This window comes from Salvelinus fontinalis, chromosome 30 (assembly GCF_029448725.1).
Source record: "Salvelinus fontinalis isolate EN_2023a chromosome 30, ASM2944872v1, whole genome shotgun sequence".
Classification (NCBI taxonomy): domain Eukaryota; kingdom Metazoa; phylum Chordata; class Actinopteri; order Salmoniformes; family Salmonidae; genus Salvelinus; species Salvelinus fontinalis.
The window spans coordinates 32,017,474-32,036,967 of record NC_074694.1 but is presented as its reverse complement, the minus strand read 5'-3'; the positions used below and the strand labels follow the sequence as shown (position 1 = coordinate 32,036,967).

General features: G+C 45.5%; 1 protein-coding gene across 12 annotated transcripts in view; it reads left to right on the top strand.

Moving 5' to 3' along the window:
• The window catches only part of cacna1g (calcium channel, voltage-dependent, T type, alpha 1G subunit), a 298,872-nt gene that overhangs the window by 231,767 nt on the left and 47,611 nt on the right, over positions 1 to 19,494 (top strand). For all 12 annotated transcript variants that reach the window (XM_055890508.1, XM_055890502.1, XM_055890498.1 and 9 more), the window contains 2 exons: positions 2,048 to 2,116; positions 3,587 to 3,771. In XM_055890508.1, the coding sequence (XP_055746483.1) occupies positions 2,048 to 2,116; positions 3,587 to 3,771 (254 nt within the window). The remainder of the gene's footprint in view (positions 1 to 2,047; positions 2,117 to 3,586; positions 3,772 to 19,494) is intronic.

The following is a 19,494-nucleotide window of genomic DNA, read 5'->3' as shown; positions in this document are numbered from 1 at the left end:
TCTAGGGCTCAGGTCCTCTGGGAGGAGAGGGAGAGAGAGAGAGAAAGAATTAGAGGGAGCATACTTAAATTCACAGAGGACAACAGATAAGAAAGGATAATTACACCAGATGTAACAGACTGATCCTAGCCCCCCGGGATATAGACTATTTGCAGCATAGATACTGAAGGCTGAGAAAGGGGGGGGTCGGGGGACACTGTGGCCCTGTCTGATGATACCCCCGAACAGGGCCATCCAGGCAGGATATAACCCCACACACTTTGCCAAAGCACAGCCCTCACACCACTAGAGGAATATCAACAGACCACCAACTTACTACCCTGAGACAAGGCTGAGTATAGCTCACGCAAGACCAGACAGGGAGATCACGTCAGTATAGCGGGGAAAAAAGCCTTGCACGACATGACGCACCCCTCCTAGGGACGGCATGGAAGAGCACTAGTAAGCCCCCATAATAGGGTCAGAGGCAGAGAATCCCAGTGGAGAGAAGGGAGCCGGCCAGACAGAGACAGTTAGGGCGGTTCGTCATTCCAGTGCCTTGCTGTTCACCTTCGCACCCCTGGGCCAGACTGCACTCAATCATAGGACCTACTGAAGAGATGAGTCTTCAGTAAAGACTTAAAGGTTGAGACCAAGTCTGCTTCTCTCACATGGATAGGCAGAGCTCTGTAGGAGAAAGCCCTGCCTCCAGATGTTTGCTTAGAAATTCTAGGGACTATAAGGTCTGAGCCTTGTGACCGTAGCGTACGTGTAGGTATGCACGGCAGGACAAAATCGTAGAGATACTGTAGGTAGGAGCAAGTCCATGTAATGCTTTGTAGGTTAGCAGTAAAATCTTGAAATCAGACCTAGCCTTAACAGGAAGCCAGTGTAGAGAGGCTAGCACTTGACTAATATGATAAAAAATGTTGGTTCTAGTCAAGATTCTAGCAGCCGTATTTAGCACTAACTGAAGTTTATTTAGTGCTTTATCCAGGTAGCCGAAGAGTAGAGCATTGGATTAGCTTTTCTGCATCATTTTTGGACAAAATTATCTGCTTTTTCCAATGCTGCCCTTGAAATGTTCTTGATATGTTCGTCAAAAGGGAGACCAGGGTCCAGAGTAACGTCGAGGACCTTCACAGTTTGATTTTAGACGACTGTACAATCATCAATATTAATTGTCAGATCAAACAGCAGATGTGTTTGTTTCTTTTGATCTAGAACTAGCATGTCTTGTTTCGCCGAGTTTAAAAGTAAAACATTTTCCGCCATCCACTTCCTTGTGTCTGAAACACAGGCTTCCAGGGTAGGCAATTTTGGGGCTTCACCATGTTTCAGGTAGATAGAATTATGGTCAGATTTTCCAAATGGAGGGTGAGGGAGAGCTTTATACGTGGAGTTAAAATGGTCTTGAGTTTTTTCCCTCTGGTTGCACATTTAACATGCTGATATAAGTTAGGTAAAACTGATTTACGTTTCCCTGCATTAAAGTCCCCGGCCACTAGGAGCGCCGCCTCTGGATGATCGTTTTCCTGTTTCCTTATGGCAGTATACAGCTCGTTGTGTGCGGTTTTAGTGTCAGCATTGGTCTGTGGTGGTATGTAGAAAGCTATGAAAAATAGCGATGAAAACTCTCTAGGTAGATAGTGTGGTCTACAGCTTATCATGAGATACTCTACTTCAGGCGAGCAAAACCTTGAGACTTCCTTAGATATCGTGCACCAGCTGTTGTTTGCAAATATACATATGCCGCCGCCCGGTGTCTTGCCAGGGGCTGCTGTTTTATCCTGCCGATAGAGTGTATAACCCGCCAGCTGTATGTTATTAATGTCGTCGTTTTGATTTGGAGTGAAGGTTATGTTGTGGAAGGTAGTATCCTGTATATGTCATTGTAAAATAAATCCAAGTTTATACAACCCTAAATCGATATTTTTGTACAAACATGCTGAAAAATGCTAAATCTTCCTCTCTTCTCTTCCTGTCTTCTATCTCTCTCGCTGTCTTTCTCTGTCTTTCTCTGTCTTTGTCTCTCTCTCTCTCTGTCTCTTTCTCTCTCTCTCTGCAGGAGCGTATCTTCCTCACATTATCCAACTACATCTTCACAGCGATCTTCGTGGCTGAGATGACAGTCAAGGTAAGAGGGGACCAGGGAGACAGATCCTACCAGCGGGTAAACCCACACTCTCCTACCCAGGAAGACACACTGATCACTGTGCCTCGGGGCTGTGGTTAAGGCCTCCACAGATCTGGTCTAATCCACAGAGCCAGGTTAAATCTCTTCGCCCTCTGGCTGATATCAGGACATGTTAGGTAGTTGCCCGTAGGCACAAATCTAAGATCAGCCTATCTTACCTGAGTCCGAACCTTTTCAGTAAGAGTAAAAAAATGCTCAACTGACCATAGATTAGTGTCTCGTGGGAAAATGTATCCTACTCCTATGAGGACTTCTTATAAAGCCTCATATCCATCAGTGGTTTCTGTGTTCATTCTGCCCCTAAGCTTATTTGAAGAAATAGAGAGAGATGAGGGGGAGGGGAACGGATGTACCGTTGTGTGTTTCATTAACGGTCACCATTTAGAGTGAGATGAGAAAATAGATCCTAGATGAGAAAATAGAGCCTAACAAAGTACCTAAAGTACCTGAAATACCTTAGATAGCTAAGATGACAGAAATACATTAAGGCACGGACCACCTCCAAATGATTGATCTTCAGCTCTGCTGTTTCACTGTCATTAAGACAGACAAAGCCTTTAAGAAAACAGGCTTTCAGTGTGATACCTCGGTAAGCCTCAAACACACACTCACACGAATGGGAGGGAATGCTTGCACACACACACACACACACAAAGAGAGCGAGACACCTGTTACTAATACTAAGGAAAGGATTGTCTAGCCGATATTCAAATATCCTGGCTTTGAATGGAGGGTCATGTCTACGTATAGAGGCTTGTGGCAGGGGTAGGGAGCGGTGAGGAGGGGTGAGGGCTAGAGAAAGTTCACAGGTGTCACTCACTAAGACCTCCATTTCTATTCTGGTGCCCAACGCAATACCAGGGCTCACACACACACACACACACATTGAGGGCAGACGGACACAAAATGGAAATCATGCCCAGGAATAATGGGGCTCGGGGGAGGTTAATTAACGTCACACACAGGAAGTCAGATGTCTGGGGGAAACTGACAGGGGCATAGGAACCAAAGGCTTTGTAACCTCGACACGTCTTTGTTCATCAGGGGTTTGATCATTCTCTTTGATACTGCCTGGTTATATATAGATTCATGCCTTAACGCTCTGACGAGACACAGCATATGCAAATGAAGCCATGCCTAGTTGAGATGCAGTTTGTGAAGTTTCTATGGGTTCTTGTTGTGTCTCAGTCATTTTTGTAGATTGAAATACGGAGAGAAGAAAAGTCTTCAACGACAAAAGTTTGTATCTCACTTGACTTGGCCTAATTTACTTTGCACAACTCTAGAGGTGCCTCTCTGACTGCTTTGACTATGTGTGTTTGTGTATACGCGTGTGCGTTACTGTCTTTCTTTGTGAATGTAATTTTGTAGCATGTATGTCGTTAACCCAGTGTCTGTGTATATTCTCAGGTGGCTGCACTGGGCTGGTTACTTGGTGATAAGACCTACCTGAGGAGCAGCTGGAACATTCTAGATGGGATTTTAGTGATGATCTCAGCCATAGATATCCTGGTCTCGTTGGTATCGAACAGCAGCCCCAAGATACTGGGCATGCTCAGAGTGCTGCGCTTGCTACGAACGCTCAGGCCACTACGGTGAGTTACACAAACAGTGGACCCACACAAATACACACGCACATATACTCACACACACAAACACATATGCACCTTCTCACAATACCACAAAAAGACCTGTTCCCAAAACAGTACAGTATATCTACCAGCCAACAGAGTGTGAGACTTTCCCCATATACAGTATGCTGTACTAACTTGACATGCTGTATCTCTTAGGCCTGCACAATGAATCAAATTCACATTGAAATCGCAATATTGACATGTACAATATCCATATTTCAAGAGCTACATATCTTATGCAATATTTTGAAATGCATCTCAGTCGTGTGTAACGTCCGTTTTTAGGAGCAAAATCATCCTGCAGCTGCTTCCCACTAGGGTTACCGGTTAAATATAAAAAATCTATGTAAAAAATCATAAAATAAGATGATTTTGACATACATTTTTAGTAAATGACAGAGCTGTAAAAGATTATACTATATGCCAGCAGCATACCACCCTGCATACCACTGCTGGCTTGCTTCTGAAGCTAAGCAGGGTTGGTCCTGGTCAGTCCCTGGATGGGAGACCAGATGCTGCTTGAAGTGGTGTTGCAGGGCCAGTAGGAGGCACTCTTTCCTCTGGTCTAAAAAAATATATCCCAATGCCCCAGGGCAGTGATTGGGGACACTGCCCTGTGTAGGGTGCCATCTTTTGGATGGGACATTAAACGGGTGTCCTGACTCTCTGAGGTCATTAAAGATCCCATGGCACTTATCGTAAGAGTAGGGGTGTTAACCCCGGTGTCCTGGCTAAATTCCCAATCTGGCCCTCAAACCATCCTGGTCACCTAATAATCCCCAGTTTACAATTGGCTCATTCATCCCCCTCCTCTCCCCTGTAACTATTCCCCAGGTCGTTGCTGCAAATGAGAACGTGTTCTCAGTCAACTTACCTGGTAAAATAACGGTTAAATAAAAAATAAAATAAAAAAACTATAACCCATCAATTTAGTGAATACCATTTGTGTTTAATATGAGGGTTTTGCCTGAAATATCCCTTATATATATTTTTTTTAATTTTACCCCCTTTTTCTCCCCAATTTCGTGGTATCCAATTGTTAATAATTACTATCTTGTCTCATCGCTACAACTCCCGTACGGGCTCGTCCTCCGAAACACAACCAAACCAAGCCGCACTGCTTCTTAACACAGCGCGCATCCAACCCGGAAGCCAGCCGCACCAATGTGTCGGGGGAAACACCGTGCACCTGGCAACATTGGTTAGCGCGCACTGCGCCCGGCCCGCCACAAAAGTCGCTGGTGCACGATGGGACAAGGATATCCCTACCGGCCAAACCCTCCCTAACCCGGACGACGCTAGGCCAATTGTGCGTCGCCCCACGGACCTCCCGGTCGCGGCCGGCTGCGACAGAGCCTGGGCACGAACCCAGAATCTCTGGTGGCACAGCTATCGCTGCGATGCAGTGCCCTAGACCACTGCACCACCCGGGAGGCTCCTTTATATTTTTTACACAATTTTATTTATTTTATTATGTCAATAGATCTTTGTTGTGGCAGTGGTGAAAAAATTGAATTGCTAGAAGAGTTACAGAGTTAATTGAAAATATTGCTGTTGTGGATGAGATTTTTTTCCCATACATTTTCTCACTAAAACAAATGGTTATATATAGAACCAAATATGGGTTATTTGACTTGGAACCATAGCGGATACCTTTTTGGTGCTTTATATAACCATTTTTTGAAGTTTCTATAAAGAACCATGCTTTAAATGGAACCTTTATGGTGCTATAAAGAACCCTTGCCTAAGGTTTTATAACAGGGGTATTCAACTCTTACCCTACGAGGTCCGGTACCTGTGTGTTTTCTGCTCTACCTGATAATTAATTGCTACAGTAGCGCCTGGTGTCCCAGGTCTAAATCAGTCCATGATTAGAAGGGAACAACGGAAAAAATGCAGTGGAACTGGCTTCGAGATCCAGAGTTGAGTTTTAGGGTTCTATAAAGAACCATAAAAAGAGGTTCTACCCTTTTAATGGTTCTACATAGAACCTTTATGGAGAATGGTTCTATAATGAAAATGTCTCAGTCTCAAAGGTTCCTTGTAGATCGTTTTGAAGAAACATACAGGGTTTTTTATTCTGGTTAGCCATATTATATTGTTAAAATTCCATAGGCATTATTATTGTTTTAATTAACAAATTGAATCAGGTGTGCTAGTTCTGGAACAGCTGGTAGTCGCTGATGAGAGAATTGAGCACCACTGACTTAGGCTACCATTCGCAATTGACACAAGGCCATACATAGTGTACAGTACACTACCTTTCAAAAGTTTGGGGTCACTTAGAAATTTCGTTGTTTTTGAAAGAAAAGCACATTTTTTGTCCATTCAAATAACATCAAATTGATCAGAAATACAGTGTAGACATTGTTAATGTTGTAAATGGCTATTGTAGCTGGAAACAGCACATTTTTTTATGGAAATCTACATAGGCGTACAGAGGTCCATTATCAGCAACCATCACTCCTGTGTTCCAATGGCACGCTGTGTTAGCTAATCCAAGTTCATCTTTTTAAAAGGCAAATTTATCATTAGAAAACCCTTTTGCAATTATGTTAGCACAGCTGAAAACTGTCGTTCTGATTAAAGAAGCAATAAAACTGGCCTTTAGACTAGTTGAGTATCTGGAGCATCAGCATTTGTGGGTTCGATTACATGCTCAAAATGACCAGAAACAAATAACTTTCTTCTGAAACTCGCCAGTCTATTCTTGTTCTGAGAAATTAAGGCTATTCCATGCGAGAAATTGCCAAGAAACTAAAGATCTCATACAACGCTGTGTACTACTCCCTTCACAGAACAGCACAAACTGGTTCTAACCAGAATAGAAAAGGAGTGGGAGGCCCCGGTGCACTACTGAGCAAGAGGACAAGTACATTAGAGTGTCTAGTTTGAGAAACAGATGCTTCACAAGTCCTCAACTGGCAGCTTCATTAAATAGTACCCGCAAAACACCAGTCTCAACGTCAACAGTGAAGAGGCGACTCCGGGATGCTGGCCTTCTAATACGTTTTTTTTTTGTATCAATTAGTATATTTGAGTTTAACCATAATATTTGTTGTAATATTTGATCGGCATTTTCTGGTGGATTTAACTGAAATTGCAACCAACTTTCTATGGCTTGTTTTAAAAATAACGATATGGAGATTATTTAATTTTAACATAACCGAAAGTGAGAGGTTGTAATCTCAATAAAGGGAAAAGGGCAATTCTTGAACATGGGGTGAGAAATTCTTACTAATCTGCTAGAGATGAAATTAAGAAAATGGCGCCGACAGATAGGGCGGCCGTGCTTCTAGCTCCCAGGCAACTTTGCAGTATTTTTTTTAATGTGTTGTGTCTTACATTATTAGCCCCCGAAAAATGTTGTGTTAATACATACATCCGGGAAGAACTTTTGGATATCAGAGCGGCGGTAACTTGCCAGTATTACGACCAGGAATTCAACTTTCCCAAATCTGATCCTTTGTTCGTACCCCCCAGGGCAATTGAACTGATTCCAGAGGCTGATCCAAAACACTGCCGGCTGTCACGTTCCTGACCTATTTCTGTTAGTTTGTTATATGTGTTAGTTGGTCAGGACGTGAGGTTGGGTGGGCATTCTATGTTTTCTGTTTCTATGTTGGTTTATGGGTTGCCTGGTATGGCTCTTAATTAGAGGCAGGTGTTTGGCGTTCATCTAATTAAGAGTCATATTTAGGTAGGTGTTTTCACAGTGTTCGTTGTGGGTGATTGTCTCCTGTGTTTGTGTATGTCTTTACGCCACACGGGACTGGTTTCGGTTTGTTTGTTCAGTGTTTTTTTATGTGTAGGCTTTTTTTCCCTGTTCGTGCGTTCTCGTGTGTTATGTGAGTCCGTCGTTCAGATCTGTCTACACCGTTTATTTGTTTTGTTAGTTTATTAGTCAAGTTCGTGTTTTCGTGTTTTTTTCTTTAATAAATCATGTTTACAAACTCAGCTGCATTTTGGTTCGATCCCTGCTCCTCCTCTTCTGATGAAGAGGAAGAGGAAAACCGTTACAGAATCACCCACCAATCCAGAACCAAGCGGCGTGAGTTCAAGCAGGATTATACACAGGAATCATGGACTTGGGAGGAAATATTGGACGGGAGAGGTCCATGGGCACAGTCGGGAGAATATCGCCGCGCTCGTGAGGAGATGGAGGCAGCGAGAGCCCAAGAGCGTTGGTATGAGGAGGCAGCAAGGAGACGTGGCTGGAAGTCCGAGAGGAGACCCCAAAAATTTCTTGGGGGGGGGGCTGAGGGGTAGTGGGCCAAGGGCAGGTAGGAGACCTGCGCCCACTTCCCAGGCTTACCGTGGAGAGCGGGAGTACGGGCAGGCGCCGTGTTACGCAGTAGAGCGCACGGTGTCTCCTGTACGAGTGCATAGCCCAGTGCGGGTTATTCCACCTCCCCGCACTGGTAGGGCTAGATTGGACATTGAGCCAGGTGTCATGAGGCCGGCTCAACGCGTCTGGTCTCCAGTGCGTCTCCTCGGGCCGGCTTACATGGCACCAGCCTTACGCATGGTGTCCCCGGTTCGCCTACATAGCCCGGTGCGGGTTATTCCACCTCCCCGCACTGGTCGGGCGACGGGGAGCATTCAACCAGGTAAGGTTGGGCAGGCTCGGTGCTCAAGGGAGCCAGTACGCCTTCACGGTCCGGTATTTCCGGCACTACCTCCCCGCCCCAGCCCAGTACCACCAGTGCCTACACCACGCACCAGGCTTCCAGTGCGTTTTCAGAGCCCTGTGCCTCCTCCACGCACTCTCCCTATGGTGCGTGTCTCCAGTCCAGTGCCTCCAGTTCCGGCACCGCGCACTAAGCCACATGTGCGTCTCCTAAGTCCTGTGCACACTGTTTCTCTCCGCACTCGTCCTGAGGTGCGTGCCCTCAGTCCGGTACCACGCACCAGGAATATAGTGCGCTTCGAGAGGTCAGTGTGTCCTGTTCCTGCTCCCCGCACTAGGCTTGAAGTGCGTGTCCTCAGTCAGGTGCCTCCAGTTCCGGCACCACGCACCAAGCCTACAGTGCGTCCCAGCCGGCCAGAGTCTGCCGTCTGCCCAACGGCGCATGAACTGCCTGTCTGCCATGAGCCTACAAAGCTGCCCGTCTGCCATGAGCCTACAGAGCCTTCCGCCAGACAGGAGCAGCCAGAGCCTTCCGCCAGACAGTCTGAGCCATCCGTCTCCGCAGCGCCATCTGAGCCATCCGTCTCCCCAGCGCCATCTGAGCCATCCGTCTCCCCAGCGCCGTCTGAGCCATCCGTCTCCCCAGCGCCGTCTGAGCCATCCGTCTCCCCAGCGCCGTCTGAGCCATCCGTCTGTCCTGAGCCATTAGAGCCGCCCGTCTGTCCCGAGCCGTCAGAGCCGATAGTCAGTCAGGAGCCGCTAGAGCCAGTTATCAGTCAGGATCTGCCAGAGCCGCCAACCAGACAGGATCTGCCAGAGCCGCCAACCAGACAGGATCTGCCAGAGCCGCCAACCAGACAGGATCTGCCAGAGCCGCCAACCAGACAGGATCTGCCAGAGCCGCCAACCAGACAGGATCTGCCAGAGCCGCCAACCAGACAGGATCTGCCAGAGCCGCCAACCAGACAGGATCTGCCAGAGCCGCCAACCAGACAGGATCTGCCAGAGCCGTCAGTGAGCCATGAGCGTCGAGAGCCGTCAGCCAGCCATGAGCGTCCAGAGACGTTAGCCAGTCATGAGCTGTCCCTTAGCCCGGAGCGGCTATTTACCCAGAACTGCCCCTCAGTCCAGAGCTGTCTCTCTGTCCGGAGCTGCCTTTCAGTCCGGAGTTGCCCCTCTATCCTGATCTCCCTCTCTATCCTGAGCTACCTCTATATCCTGATCTATCCCTCTGTCTTGAGCTATCCCTCTGTCTTGATCTATCCCTCTGTCCCGGTGCTGCCCCTGTTGTTGATGTTACCAAGAGGATTTTGTGGGGGTAAGATGAGGGTGGACATTCATAGGGGGAGATGGAAGCTGGGATTGACTATGGTGGGGTGGGGACCTCGCCCGGAGCCTGAGCCACCACCGTGGTCAGATGCCCACCCAGGTGCGCACACCACCCACCGATTCTGAGTATGTTACTCGTTAATGTTCAATCCATGGATAATAAAGTTGACGAGCTCAGGGCGAGGAATTCCTTCCAGAGAGACATCAGGGACTGTAACATAGTCTGTTTCACGGAAACATGGATCTCTCGGGATATACTGTCTGAATCCGTACAGCCAGTTCATCGCGCAGACAGGAATTAATATCTCTCCGGAAAGAAGGGTGGGGGTGAATGTTTGATGATTAACTACTCATGGTGTGATTATGCTAACATACAGGAACTCAAGTCCTTTTGTTCACACGACCTAGAATACCTCACAATCAAATGCCAACTGTATTACCTCCCGAGAGAATTATCTTCAGTTATAGTCACAGCCCCCCTCAAGCCGATACTGTATAGTCCCCCTCAAGCCGATACCAAGACAGCCCTGATAGAACTTCACTTGACTTTATGCAAACTGGAAACCACATATCCTGAGGCCGTATTTAATGTATCTGGGGATTTTAACAAAGCAAATTTGAGGAAAACGTTACCGAAGTTCAATCAACATATTGACTGTGGAACTCGCGCTGCTGAAACACTCGATAACTGCAACTCCAACTTCCGGGATGCCTACAAGGCCCTCCCCCGCTCTCCCTTCAGAAAATCTTATCATGACTCCATTTTGCTCCTCCCTTCCTATCGGCAGAAACTCAAACAGGAAGTACCCGTGCTAAGGACTATTCAACGCTGGTCTGACCAATCGGAATCCACGCTTTTGATCACGCGGACTGGGGTATGTTCTGGGTAGCATGAGACGAATACACTGATACGGTGACTGAGTTTATCAGGAAGTGTATAGGAGATGAAGTACCCACTACAAACAGTGACTACAAACAGTCAAACGTTTACATACACCTTAGCCAAATACATTTAAACTCAGTTTTTCACAATTCCTGACATTTAATCCTGGTAGAAATTCCCTATCTTAGGTCAGTTAGGATCCCCACTTTATTTTAAGAATGTGAAATGTCAGAATAATGGTAGAGAGAATGATTTATTTCAGCTTTTATTTCTTTCATCACATTCCCAGTGGGTCAGAAGTTCACATACTCTCAATTAGTATTTGGCAGCATTGCCTTTAAATTGTTTAACTTGGGTCAAACGTTTCGGGTAGCCTTCCATAAGCTTCCCAGAATAAGTGGGTGAATTTTGGCCCATTCCTCCTGACAGAGCTGGTGTAACTGAGTCACGTTTGTAGGCCTCCTTGCTCACACATGCTTTTTCAGTTCTGTCCACAAATTTTCTACAGGATTGAGGTCAGGGCTTTGTGATGGCCACTCCAAAACCTTGATATTGTTGTCCTTAAGCCATTTTGCCACAACTTTGGAAGTATGCTTGGGGTCATTGTCCATTTGGAAGACCCATTTGTGACCAAGCTTTAACTTCCTGACTGATGTCTTGAGATGTTGCTTCAATATATCCACATCATTCTACCCCCCCCCCCCATGATGCCATCTATTTTGTGTAGTACACCAAGTCCCTCTTGTAGCAAAACACCCCACAACATGATGCTGCCACCCCCGTGCTTCATGGTTGGGATGGTGTTCTTCGGCTTGCAAGCCTCCCCCTTTTTCCCCCAAACATAACGATGGTCATTATGGCCAAGCAGTTTTATATTTGTTTCATCAGACCAGAGGACATTTCTCCAAAAAGTATGATATTTGTCCCCATGTGCAGTTAAAAACCGTAGTTGGCTTTTTTATGGCGGTTTTGGAGCAGTGGCTTCTTCCTTGCTGAGCGACAGAACTCGTCTCCTTCCTGAGCGGTATGACGGCTGCGTGTCCCATGGTGTTTATACTTGCATACTATTATTTGTACAGATGAACGTGGTACCTGCAGGCATTTGGAAATTGCTCCCAAGGATGAACCAGACTTGTGGAGGTCATATTTTTTTTTCTGAGGTCTTGACTGATTTCTTTTGATTTCCCCATGATGTCAAGCAAAGAGGCACTGAATTTGAAAGTAGACCTTGAAATACATCCACAGGTACACTTCCAATTGACTCAAATGATGTCAATTAGCCTATCAGAAGGTTCTAAAGCCATGACATCATTTTCTGGAATTTTCCAAGCTGTTTAAAGGCACATTCAACTTAGTGTATGTACATTTCTGACCCACTGGAATTGTGACACAGGGAATTACAGTCATGCACAAAGTAGATGTCTTAACAGACTTGCCAAAATTATTGTTTGTGAAGAAGAGATTTGTGGAGTGGTTGAAAAACGAGTTTTAATGACTCCAACCTAAGTGTATGTAATCTTCCGACTTCAACTGCATATTTTCTTAATTCCTTTCCTTTACTTTAGATTTGTGTGTATTGTTGTGAAATTGTTAGATATTCCTTGTTAGATATTGCTGCACTGTTGGAGATAGTGCAGCATTTCTCTACACCCGCAATAACATCTGCTGAACATGTGTATGTGACCAATAAAATTTGATTTGATTTAAGAGAACCAGTTCTGATTTAAGTATAACTTTTGTATGATTGAAACCTTTAGTGAGATGTCTAATGCTTAATATTTAATCATTTCTGCCCTCCAAATTCATATTTGTAATTATGGGCGGTGAGTCGGAAGCAGGTGCAGGTGAAACGTTTGAATATAACAACAAAACCAAGAACACGACACTAACGTAAGGCAGTATGCCGAGACATACGAACACAGGGAGTGTTTTAAAAAAAATGTATTTATTTTTGTGTTGGGGGTGATGTCGGGTCTGGGTGTTGGAACTGAGCTACCTGGAGGCCTCAGCCAGTTTGTAGGCTCCCATGCCTCACTAGGTTGGATAGGCTCCAATGCCTAAGCTGCATGAACAGTTACCCGTGCCTCAGCCGTGGCAAGCGGGGAGGTCTGAGCCAGCTCATCAGGCTCTTACCTCTCAGCCGGTTCGTCAAGGTTTCTGAGCCTCAGCAGATGCGACCGGTCCGCTCTGGATCCCTGGGATCGTCTCTGTGGTTGGCGTCCTGCGGCTGGAGCCAAACGCGCCAGGGAGGGGGTACTGTCACGTATGCTCTCTCTCCGGCGCTCTAGGTCATCATGCTCCTGCGCCTCAGCTTGATCAACAGGCTCCCGCTCCTTAGCAGAGGTGACCGGTCCGCTCCTGATCCCCGGGATCGTCATCTTGGTCGGCGTCCTGCAGCTGGAGCCGCGCGTCAGGGAGGGGGATCTGTCACGTGTGCTCCCTCTCTGGCCTAAGTCACCAGGCTGCTCGTTAGGGCGCAAACCTGTCATCAGCGTTACGCGTATTTGCGCATAATGAACTCACCTGGACTCCATCCCCTCCTTGATTACCTGCCCTTTATATGTCACTCCCATTTGTTTCTTCCCCAGTTGTCATTGTTTCTGTTTCTGTTTCATGTCGGTGCGCTGTTTGTGTTTCTTGTTTTGTTCATTTATTTATTAAATGTATTCACTCACTGAACTTGCTTCCCGACTCTCAGCATACATCGTTAAAATATTCATTATATAAATAGGCCCGTTTAATTTTGTCTGGCTTACCGTTCAAAACAAAATGTAATATTGTTTGCTCATATCATTTAAAAAGTGTGGCAAGGCCATAAGCAAATACTTAAACTGGGATGTGACTAAAGAGTTAATCAGGGTAATTCTTTCACAAATAATCCGTGTGTGTGTGTGTGTGTGTTTCCCTTACCTCATGGCTCTCCTCTCGTGAAGCTCTAGAGGCTTTGCCTGCACTAAAATATTTATCAACATCTCAGGAAGAGCACAAAAATCAAATATTCATTTTTCCTACCCAATTTACCCACAAAACTCTGAGGATACCCACTTCAATCTCCTACCTGACCCCTCTCAATTATGACCACTGACCGCTTGGAAATGGAATCTACTATCCCTGCCTCCATACTAGAATTGCTTTTATCTTCGAGTTCATACTTGTGTGTGTGATCTCAGCAGTGTGAACCCATCAGACCAACAGTCATGTTCTATAATATGGTTTGTTTAGTTGATGTGGGTTTATGTCCAAACATTGGGAAAGTATTCCGACCCCTTCATTTTTTCATATTTTGTTACATTATATCCTTATTCTAAAATGGATTAAATATAAAATGTTCCTCATCAATCTACACACAATAGAACTGTGTCATTGTGCACACCTGGTCCCCATTCCCACTGATTGTATTTGTATAAATGTGCCCTTTGTTTCACCATTGGGCTGTCCATTATTGTTACTATGTCCGTTGGTCATGTGAGTACCTGTGCTGTGTGTTTTGGCTTTTGTGCCATTGTGGATTGTGCAATTGATTACAGGTCTCGTCCCATGTGAAAGTCATTGTGCGCTTGTGATATTTATTTGAGGTACTCCTCGCTCTTTCGTTTGGGTCTCAACCCTGTGTGTTGTATACGTGTTTGTTTGGTCTTCGTCCCTGTGCCTTTACATGTCACGCTGTACTTTGGGGTAAAGAAATAAAAAAACATATTACGCATTCCTGCGCCTGTCTCCCGACCATTTATGCCAACGTGACACCGGATGGCCATTTGATCACTTGTTCAGCAGTCTTATGGCTTGGAGGTAGAAGCTGTTAAGGAGCCTTTTGGACCTAGACTTGGCACTCCAGTACCGCTTGCCATGCAGTAGCAGAGAGAACAGTCTATGACTTGGGTGACTGAAGTCTTTGACAAATATTTGGGCCTTCCTCTGACACCGCCTAGTACATAGGTCCTGGATGGCAGAAAGCTTGGCCCCAGTGATGTACTGAGCCGTCCGCACACTACCCTCTGTAACACCTTATGGTCGGATGTCGAGTAGTTGCCATACCAGGCGGTGATGCATCCGGTCAGCATGCTCTCGATGGTGCAGCTGCAGAACGTTTTGAGGATCTGGGAACCCATGACAAATATTTCCAGTCTCCTGTTGTTGTGTCCTCTTCACCGCTGTCTTGGTGTGTTTAAACCATGACACCAAGGAACTTGAAACTCTCAACCCGCTCCAATACAGCCCGGTGTATGTCAATGGGGAGCTATTCGGCCCTCTTTTCCTGTAGTCCACGATCAACTCTTTTGCCTTGCTCACGTTGAGGGAGAGGTTGTTCTCCTGGCACCACACCTCCAGGTCTCTGACCTCCTCCCTATAGCCTGTCTCATCGTTGTCGGTGATCAGGCCTACCACTGTTGTGTCATCACAAACTTAATGATGGTGTCGGAGTCGTGCTTGGCCACGCAGTCGTGGCTGAACAGGGAGTACAGGAGGGGACTGAGCACGCACCCTTAAAAGGCACCCGTGTTAAGGATCAGCATGGCGGATGTGTTGTTACCTACCCTCACCACCTGGGGGCGGCCGTCAGGAAGTCCAGGATCCAGTTGCAGAGGGAGGTGTTTAGTCCGAGGGTCCTTAGCTTAGTGATGAGCTTTGAGGGCACTATGTTTCCCACAAACTACACATAAAGGAATATGTAGTTAATGTATTTATTCAAGTTTTTTGTCAGTTTTAACACTTTAGTAAGATCCTGACTTGGAGCTGGCGGGAATAGTGCGTGAGAGAGAAATAGGTTAGAACGTAAGCGACATGCGAGGTAGAGCGAGAGAAGGGGAGATGGATAAAGAAACCGAGAGAAACGTTAAGCTGGTGTTCTCTCTTCTCCGCTGACGCTACAGCTGATCGCTCCGATCAGGAATAATACAATAATAATATCTCTTTTGAGAGTACACTCTTAGAAAAAAAGGTGATATCTTAGACCCTAAAAGTGTTCTTTAGGCTGTCCCTATAGGATAACCCTTTGAAGAGCCCTTTTTGGTTCCAGGTAGAACCCTTTTAGGTTCCATGTAAAACCCTTTCCACAGAGTGTTCTACATGGAAACCAAAAGGGTTCTACCTGGAACCAAAAAGGGCTCTCCTATGGGAAAAGTCGAAGAACCCTTTTGGAACCCTTTTTTCTAAGTGTGTTAATTAGCTATTTAACCGCAACGCTCGGACGAGAAGAGAGGAGAAGAGGGGAGGGGAGGACAGTTGAGGAGAGGAGTGCATTAAATGTCCATAATAATAGTATGCTGGTCTGGGTTTCTGTGATATATTGTATCTAAAGCTATAGATGTACTGAAGGCTGTCTCAGAGAAAGTTCAGTTAATTTGACAGAGAATTGAAGTTATGCTTCAAGGAGTTCTCTGAAAATGAGGGCTTCTCATAGGACTAAATTAAAATAATGGAGAAAATCAATGCTTGACGAAACTCTAAAGCATTAATAGCTAAAAAGTATGCAGATCAATTTCTTTTCACATTCAAACTATCAAACAAACAAAAGGGAGAACAGCAACACACTAGAGCATTGGAATTGTACTTGTGATTTTCAGTTTGTCAGTTCAGAGTCTTTAGTTTGGTTTCAGGGGAAGAGAGGAGAAGACTGTGTGAATTAAACATGAGTCATCGGTCTGTGTTTTCCCCTCAAGCATTGGCGTGTGTAAGGTTCGCGCGCGCGCACACACACACACACACACACACACACACACACACACACACACACACACACACACACACACACACACACACACTTAGAAGAAGACTTGATATACATCTCTGACGGAGGTGACATTACGGCCAGTGAGAAAGAGTCCCTGTTCCGTTTTACTAATATTGTTCTTCTCTTCATTTCATCCGTTCATCCATCCTCAGTGACTGTTCTGTTCTAACACTCTGCATACTGAATATCCTGAAGTAGGTAAGAAAGAAAAGACAAGAAGAGAAGAAAAAAACGATCCTACACTCTACTCCAACTACTCACATTGTCCCAGATACCAGTGCATGTGTGTGCGCATGTGTGTGTGTTTATGTCTCTGTCTGCAGGTGTGTGTGTTGGTTTTCCTCATTAGGGATATTAATGCCATTATACAGGAGCAGAGAGGAGTCTCCAGGTGTGTGTGTGTGTGTGTGTGTGTGTGTGTGTGTGTGTGTGTGTGTGTGTGTGTGTGTGTGTGTGTGTGTGTGTGTGTGTGTGTGTGTGTGTGTGTCTTTGTTTAACATGGCACATACACACTACTGTAATCATCCATCAACACTGTGACCTCAATTCAGGCTTCACCACGGGGAATCCTGTTGTTAGCCCCTAAATGTCCCCTTTAAGACACCTTACATCCCCTTTATGTCTCCTTAAGTCATCTTATTTCAACATAACTCTCTCACAACTAGCTGCAACCAGGGGGAAGATAGACTGTTCCAAAAAGCCAGGGCGGCGGGGGTCAGGAGTGTTAGCCACATTGTTTATTGATGTATCTTCTCTGTCTTCCCTTGGTTGACCCCTGTCAGCTGTGTGTTTTGGCTCATCCGTCTCTCCCAGTAGGTGATGTAATTATCTGGGGGGTTGTATCCTCGTACCCCTCGCCCCGTGACTGGGCGCTTCGTTAACTCCCGTGTTAATTAAAACAGCCTCCAAACATTTACATTTTACATCCCAGTCGCTTAGCTAATGCTTTCATCCAGAAGAGTGTCTCACAATTATTGTATTCATACTAAGAGGGTGGAAATGACACATACACAGTAAGAAAAACCTTTTTTTATAGATGAGTGCTGGTAAATTCACAGTGAATATAATACAAGAGTAAAATTGAAAGGTGTGTATCAAATGTGGAGAAAAAGGGGGAGACAGAAAGAGAAGAAGAGGGGAGAGAGAGGAGAAGTAATGCAGGGGTAGGGTAGGGTAGGGCCCATCTCTCCCTCCATCTCTAAAGTACCTCCCTCTATCCATCCCTCCCTCCTTCTGTCCATCTCTCCTTCCCCCTTCATCCTCCATCCCTTGCTCAGAGTCGTTTAATCAGAGTCGTTCTCTTCTCGGGAACGAGCGTCTCGCTTATTACTTTACTTGTTATCTTTCTTCCGAGCGAGGAAAGGACGGAGGGAGGGAAACCATGAATGAATAGACATTTTCCATGTATGAATAGACATTATTGAAAGAGTCCTTGCTATAATCATCAGTGTGTATTGACTTGTCATACAAGACTTGGCAAGACAAGCATCTTGACTATAAACTAACATTGTTTTTGTTCCAAAGATGATGCATCTTGAATGTCATGAGCAGAAATCACTGCTTTCATATGCAGACTTAGAAAACAATGAGGTAAGAAACATTCATGATTTGCTGTGCTAGATACATAAGCAAGGACATGGGAACGGTAGGAGAGACGAGACCCTACTTAACTGTACAAACAAAGATGACAAGTTTCTATCCTCTGTGGACTCGCTGAATTTCTTGCCATTTCTCCCTCGTCTTCTCATGTTTCCTCCCTCTATCTCTCTCTCTGGTATACACTGAGTGTATGGTCGGGGCATGGGGAGGGAGGGAGGGAGGGATTTTTTTTTACAAAAAGTGGTCAAATATATAAAAGGTAGATTTTACACTTGGATTTTTTTGGCAAGGACATATACAGGATACTACCCTCCACAACATAAGCCTGACTCCAAATCAAAACTCTAAACCTACAACCTGATTTTGGACATAAGGACCTGGAAGGATTACAACTACCAAAGATGATTATTTCCAAGCTATACAGCAAATGCTCTGGCAGACAAGCAACAGAAACCCGAAAACACCATCCAACCTTCCTAGGACAGAACATATGGGGCGGCAGCGTAGCCTAGTGGTTAGAGCGTTGGACTAGTAACTGAAAGGTTGCAAGTTCAAATCCCCGAGCTGACAAGGTACAAATCTGTCGTTCTGCCCCTGAACAGGCAGTTAACCCACTGTTCCTAGGCCGTCATTGAAAATAAGAATTTGTTCTTAACTGACTTGCCTAGTTAAATAAAGGTAAAAAAAATCTGACTGCAACTTCAATTAATACTGAGGAGTGAAGTGAGAGGAGTCAAGGCCCTTGAGCCCAACAATGGCAGGATAGTTTCACAGCCTACCCCACCCAAATGCAGAGGCCTTTGAAGCCCCCTCTGGCAGTTCAGAGGAAATTACAATACAGGACAATTAAGAAACACTTTTTGCTGACAATTATAAAAATTGGAACATAAGCAACTTAATCTTCCACACAGACCCTCCCCTGGCATGGTGCAGTGTTGTGTGTGTGGGGGGGTTAGCGAAGGGTGGAAACTCAGGATACTAGACAACAAGGACTATGAGTCAGCCAATGTCAACCTGTACAAGTCTGGAACAGTAATGGTACAGGGCAAGCCCAAGCAGTTTCAGCTGGACTTTCACATAATCAAAGAGATAGCTCAGCAGGATAAGCTCTCTCTTGAGAAATATACCCCCACCTCGAGTGTGTCAGACCAGACCTCTTCATTATACAACCCCACAGATGAGCAACCCCAAGTGGAAAGTCAACCTCCCAGCACAGAGTACTACTCCCTCATGGAAATGAAGGATACATTCACCCAGCTGGAGGTAAGGCATGTGGCGCTGGAACAGCAGGTGAACACACTCCAGTCAGCACAAAAAATGGTCCAGCTCAACAACACACCCTCAACCAGACCCGGAGAGCTGGAGGTGGAGAGAGACATATCTGCACTATGGACTGTGGTGAGACAAAATCAACAGGAGAAAGAGCAGGAGAAAAAGAACAAACAGCAAAAACATATACATGATCAAATACAAATCTTAGAATCAACTATTAAAGACTGCCATAAACCAATG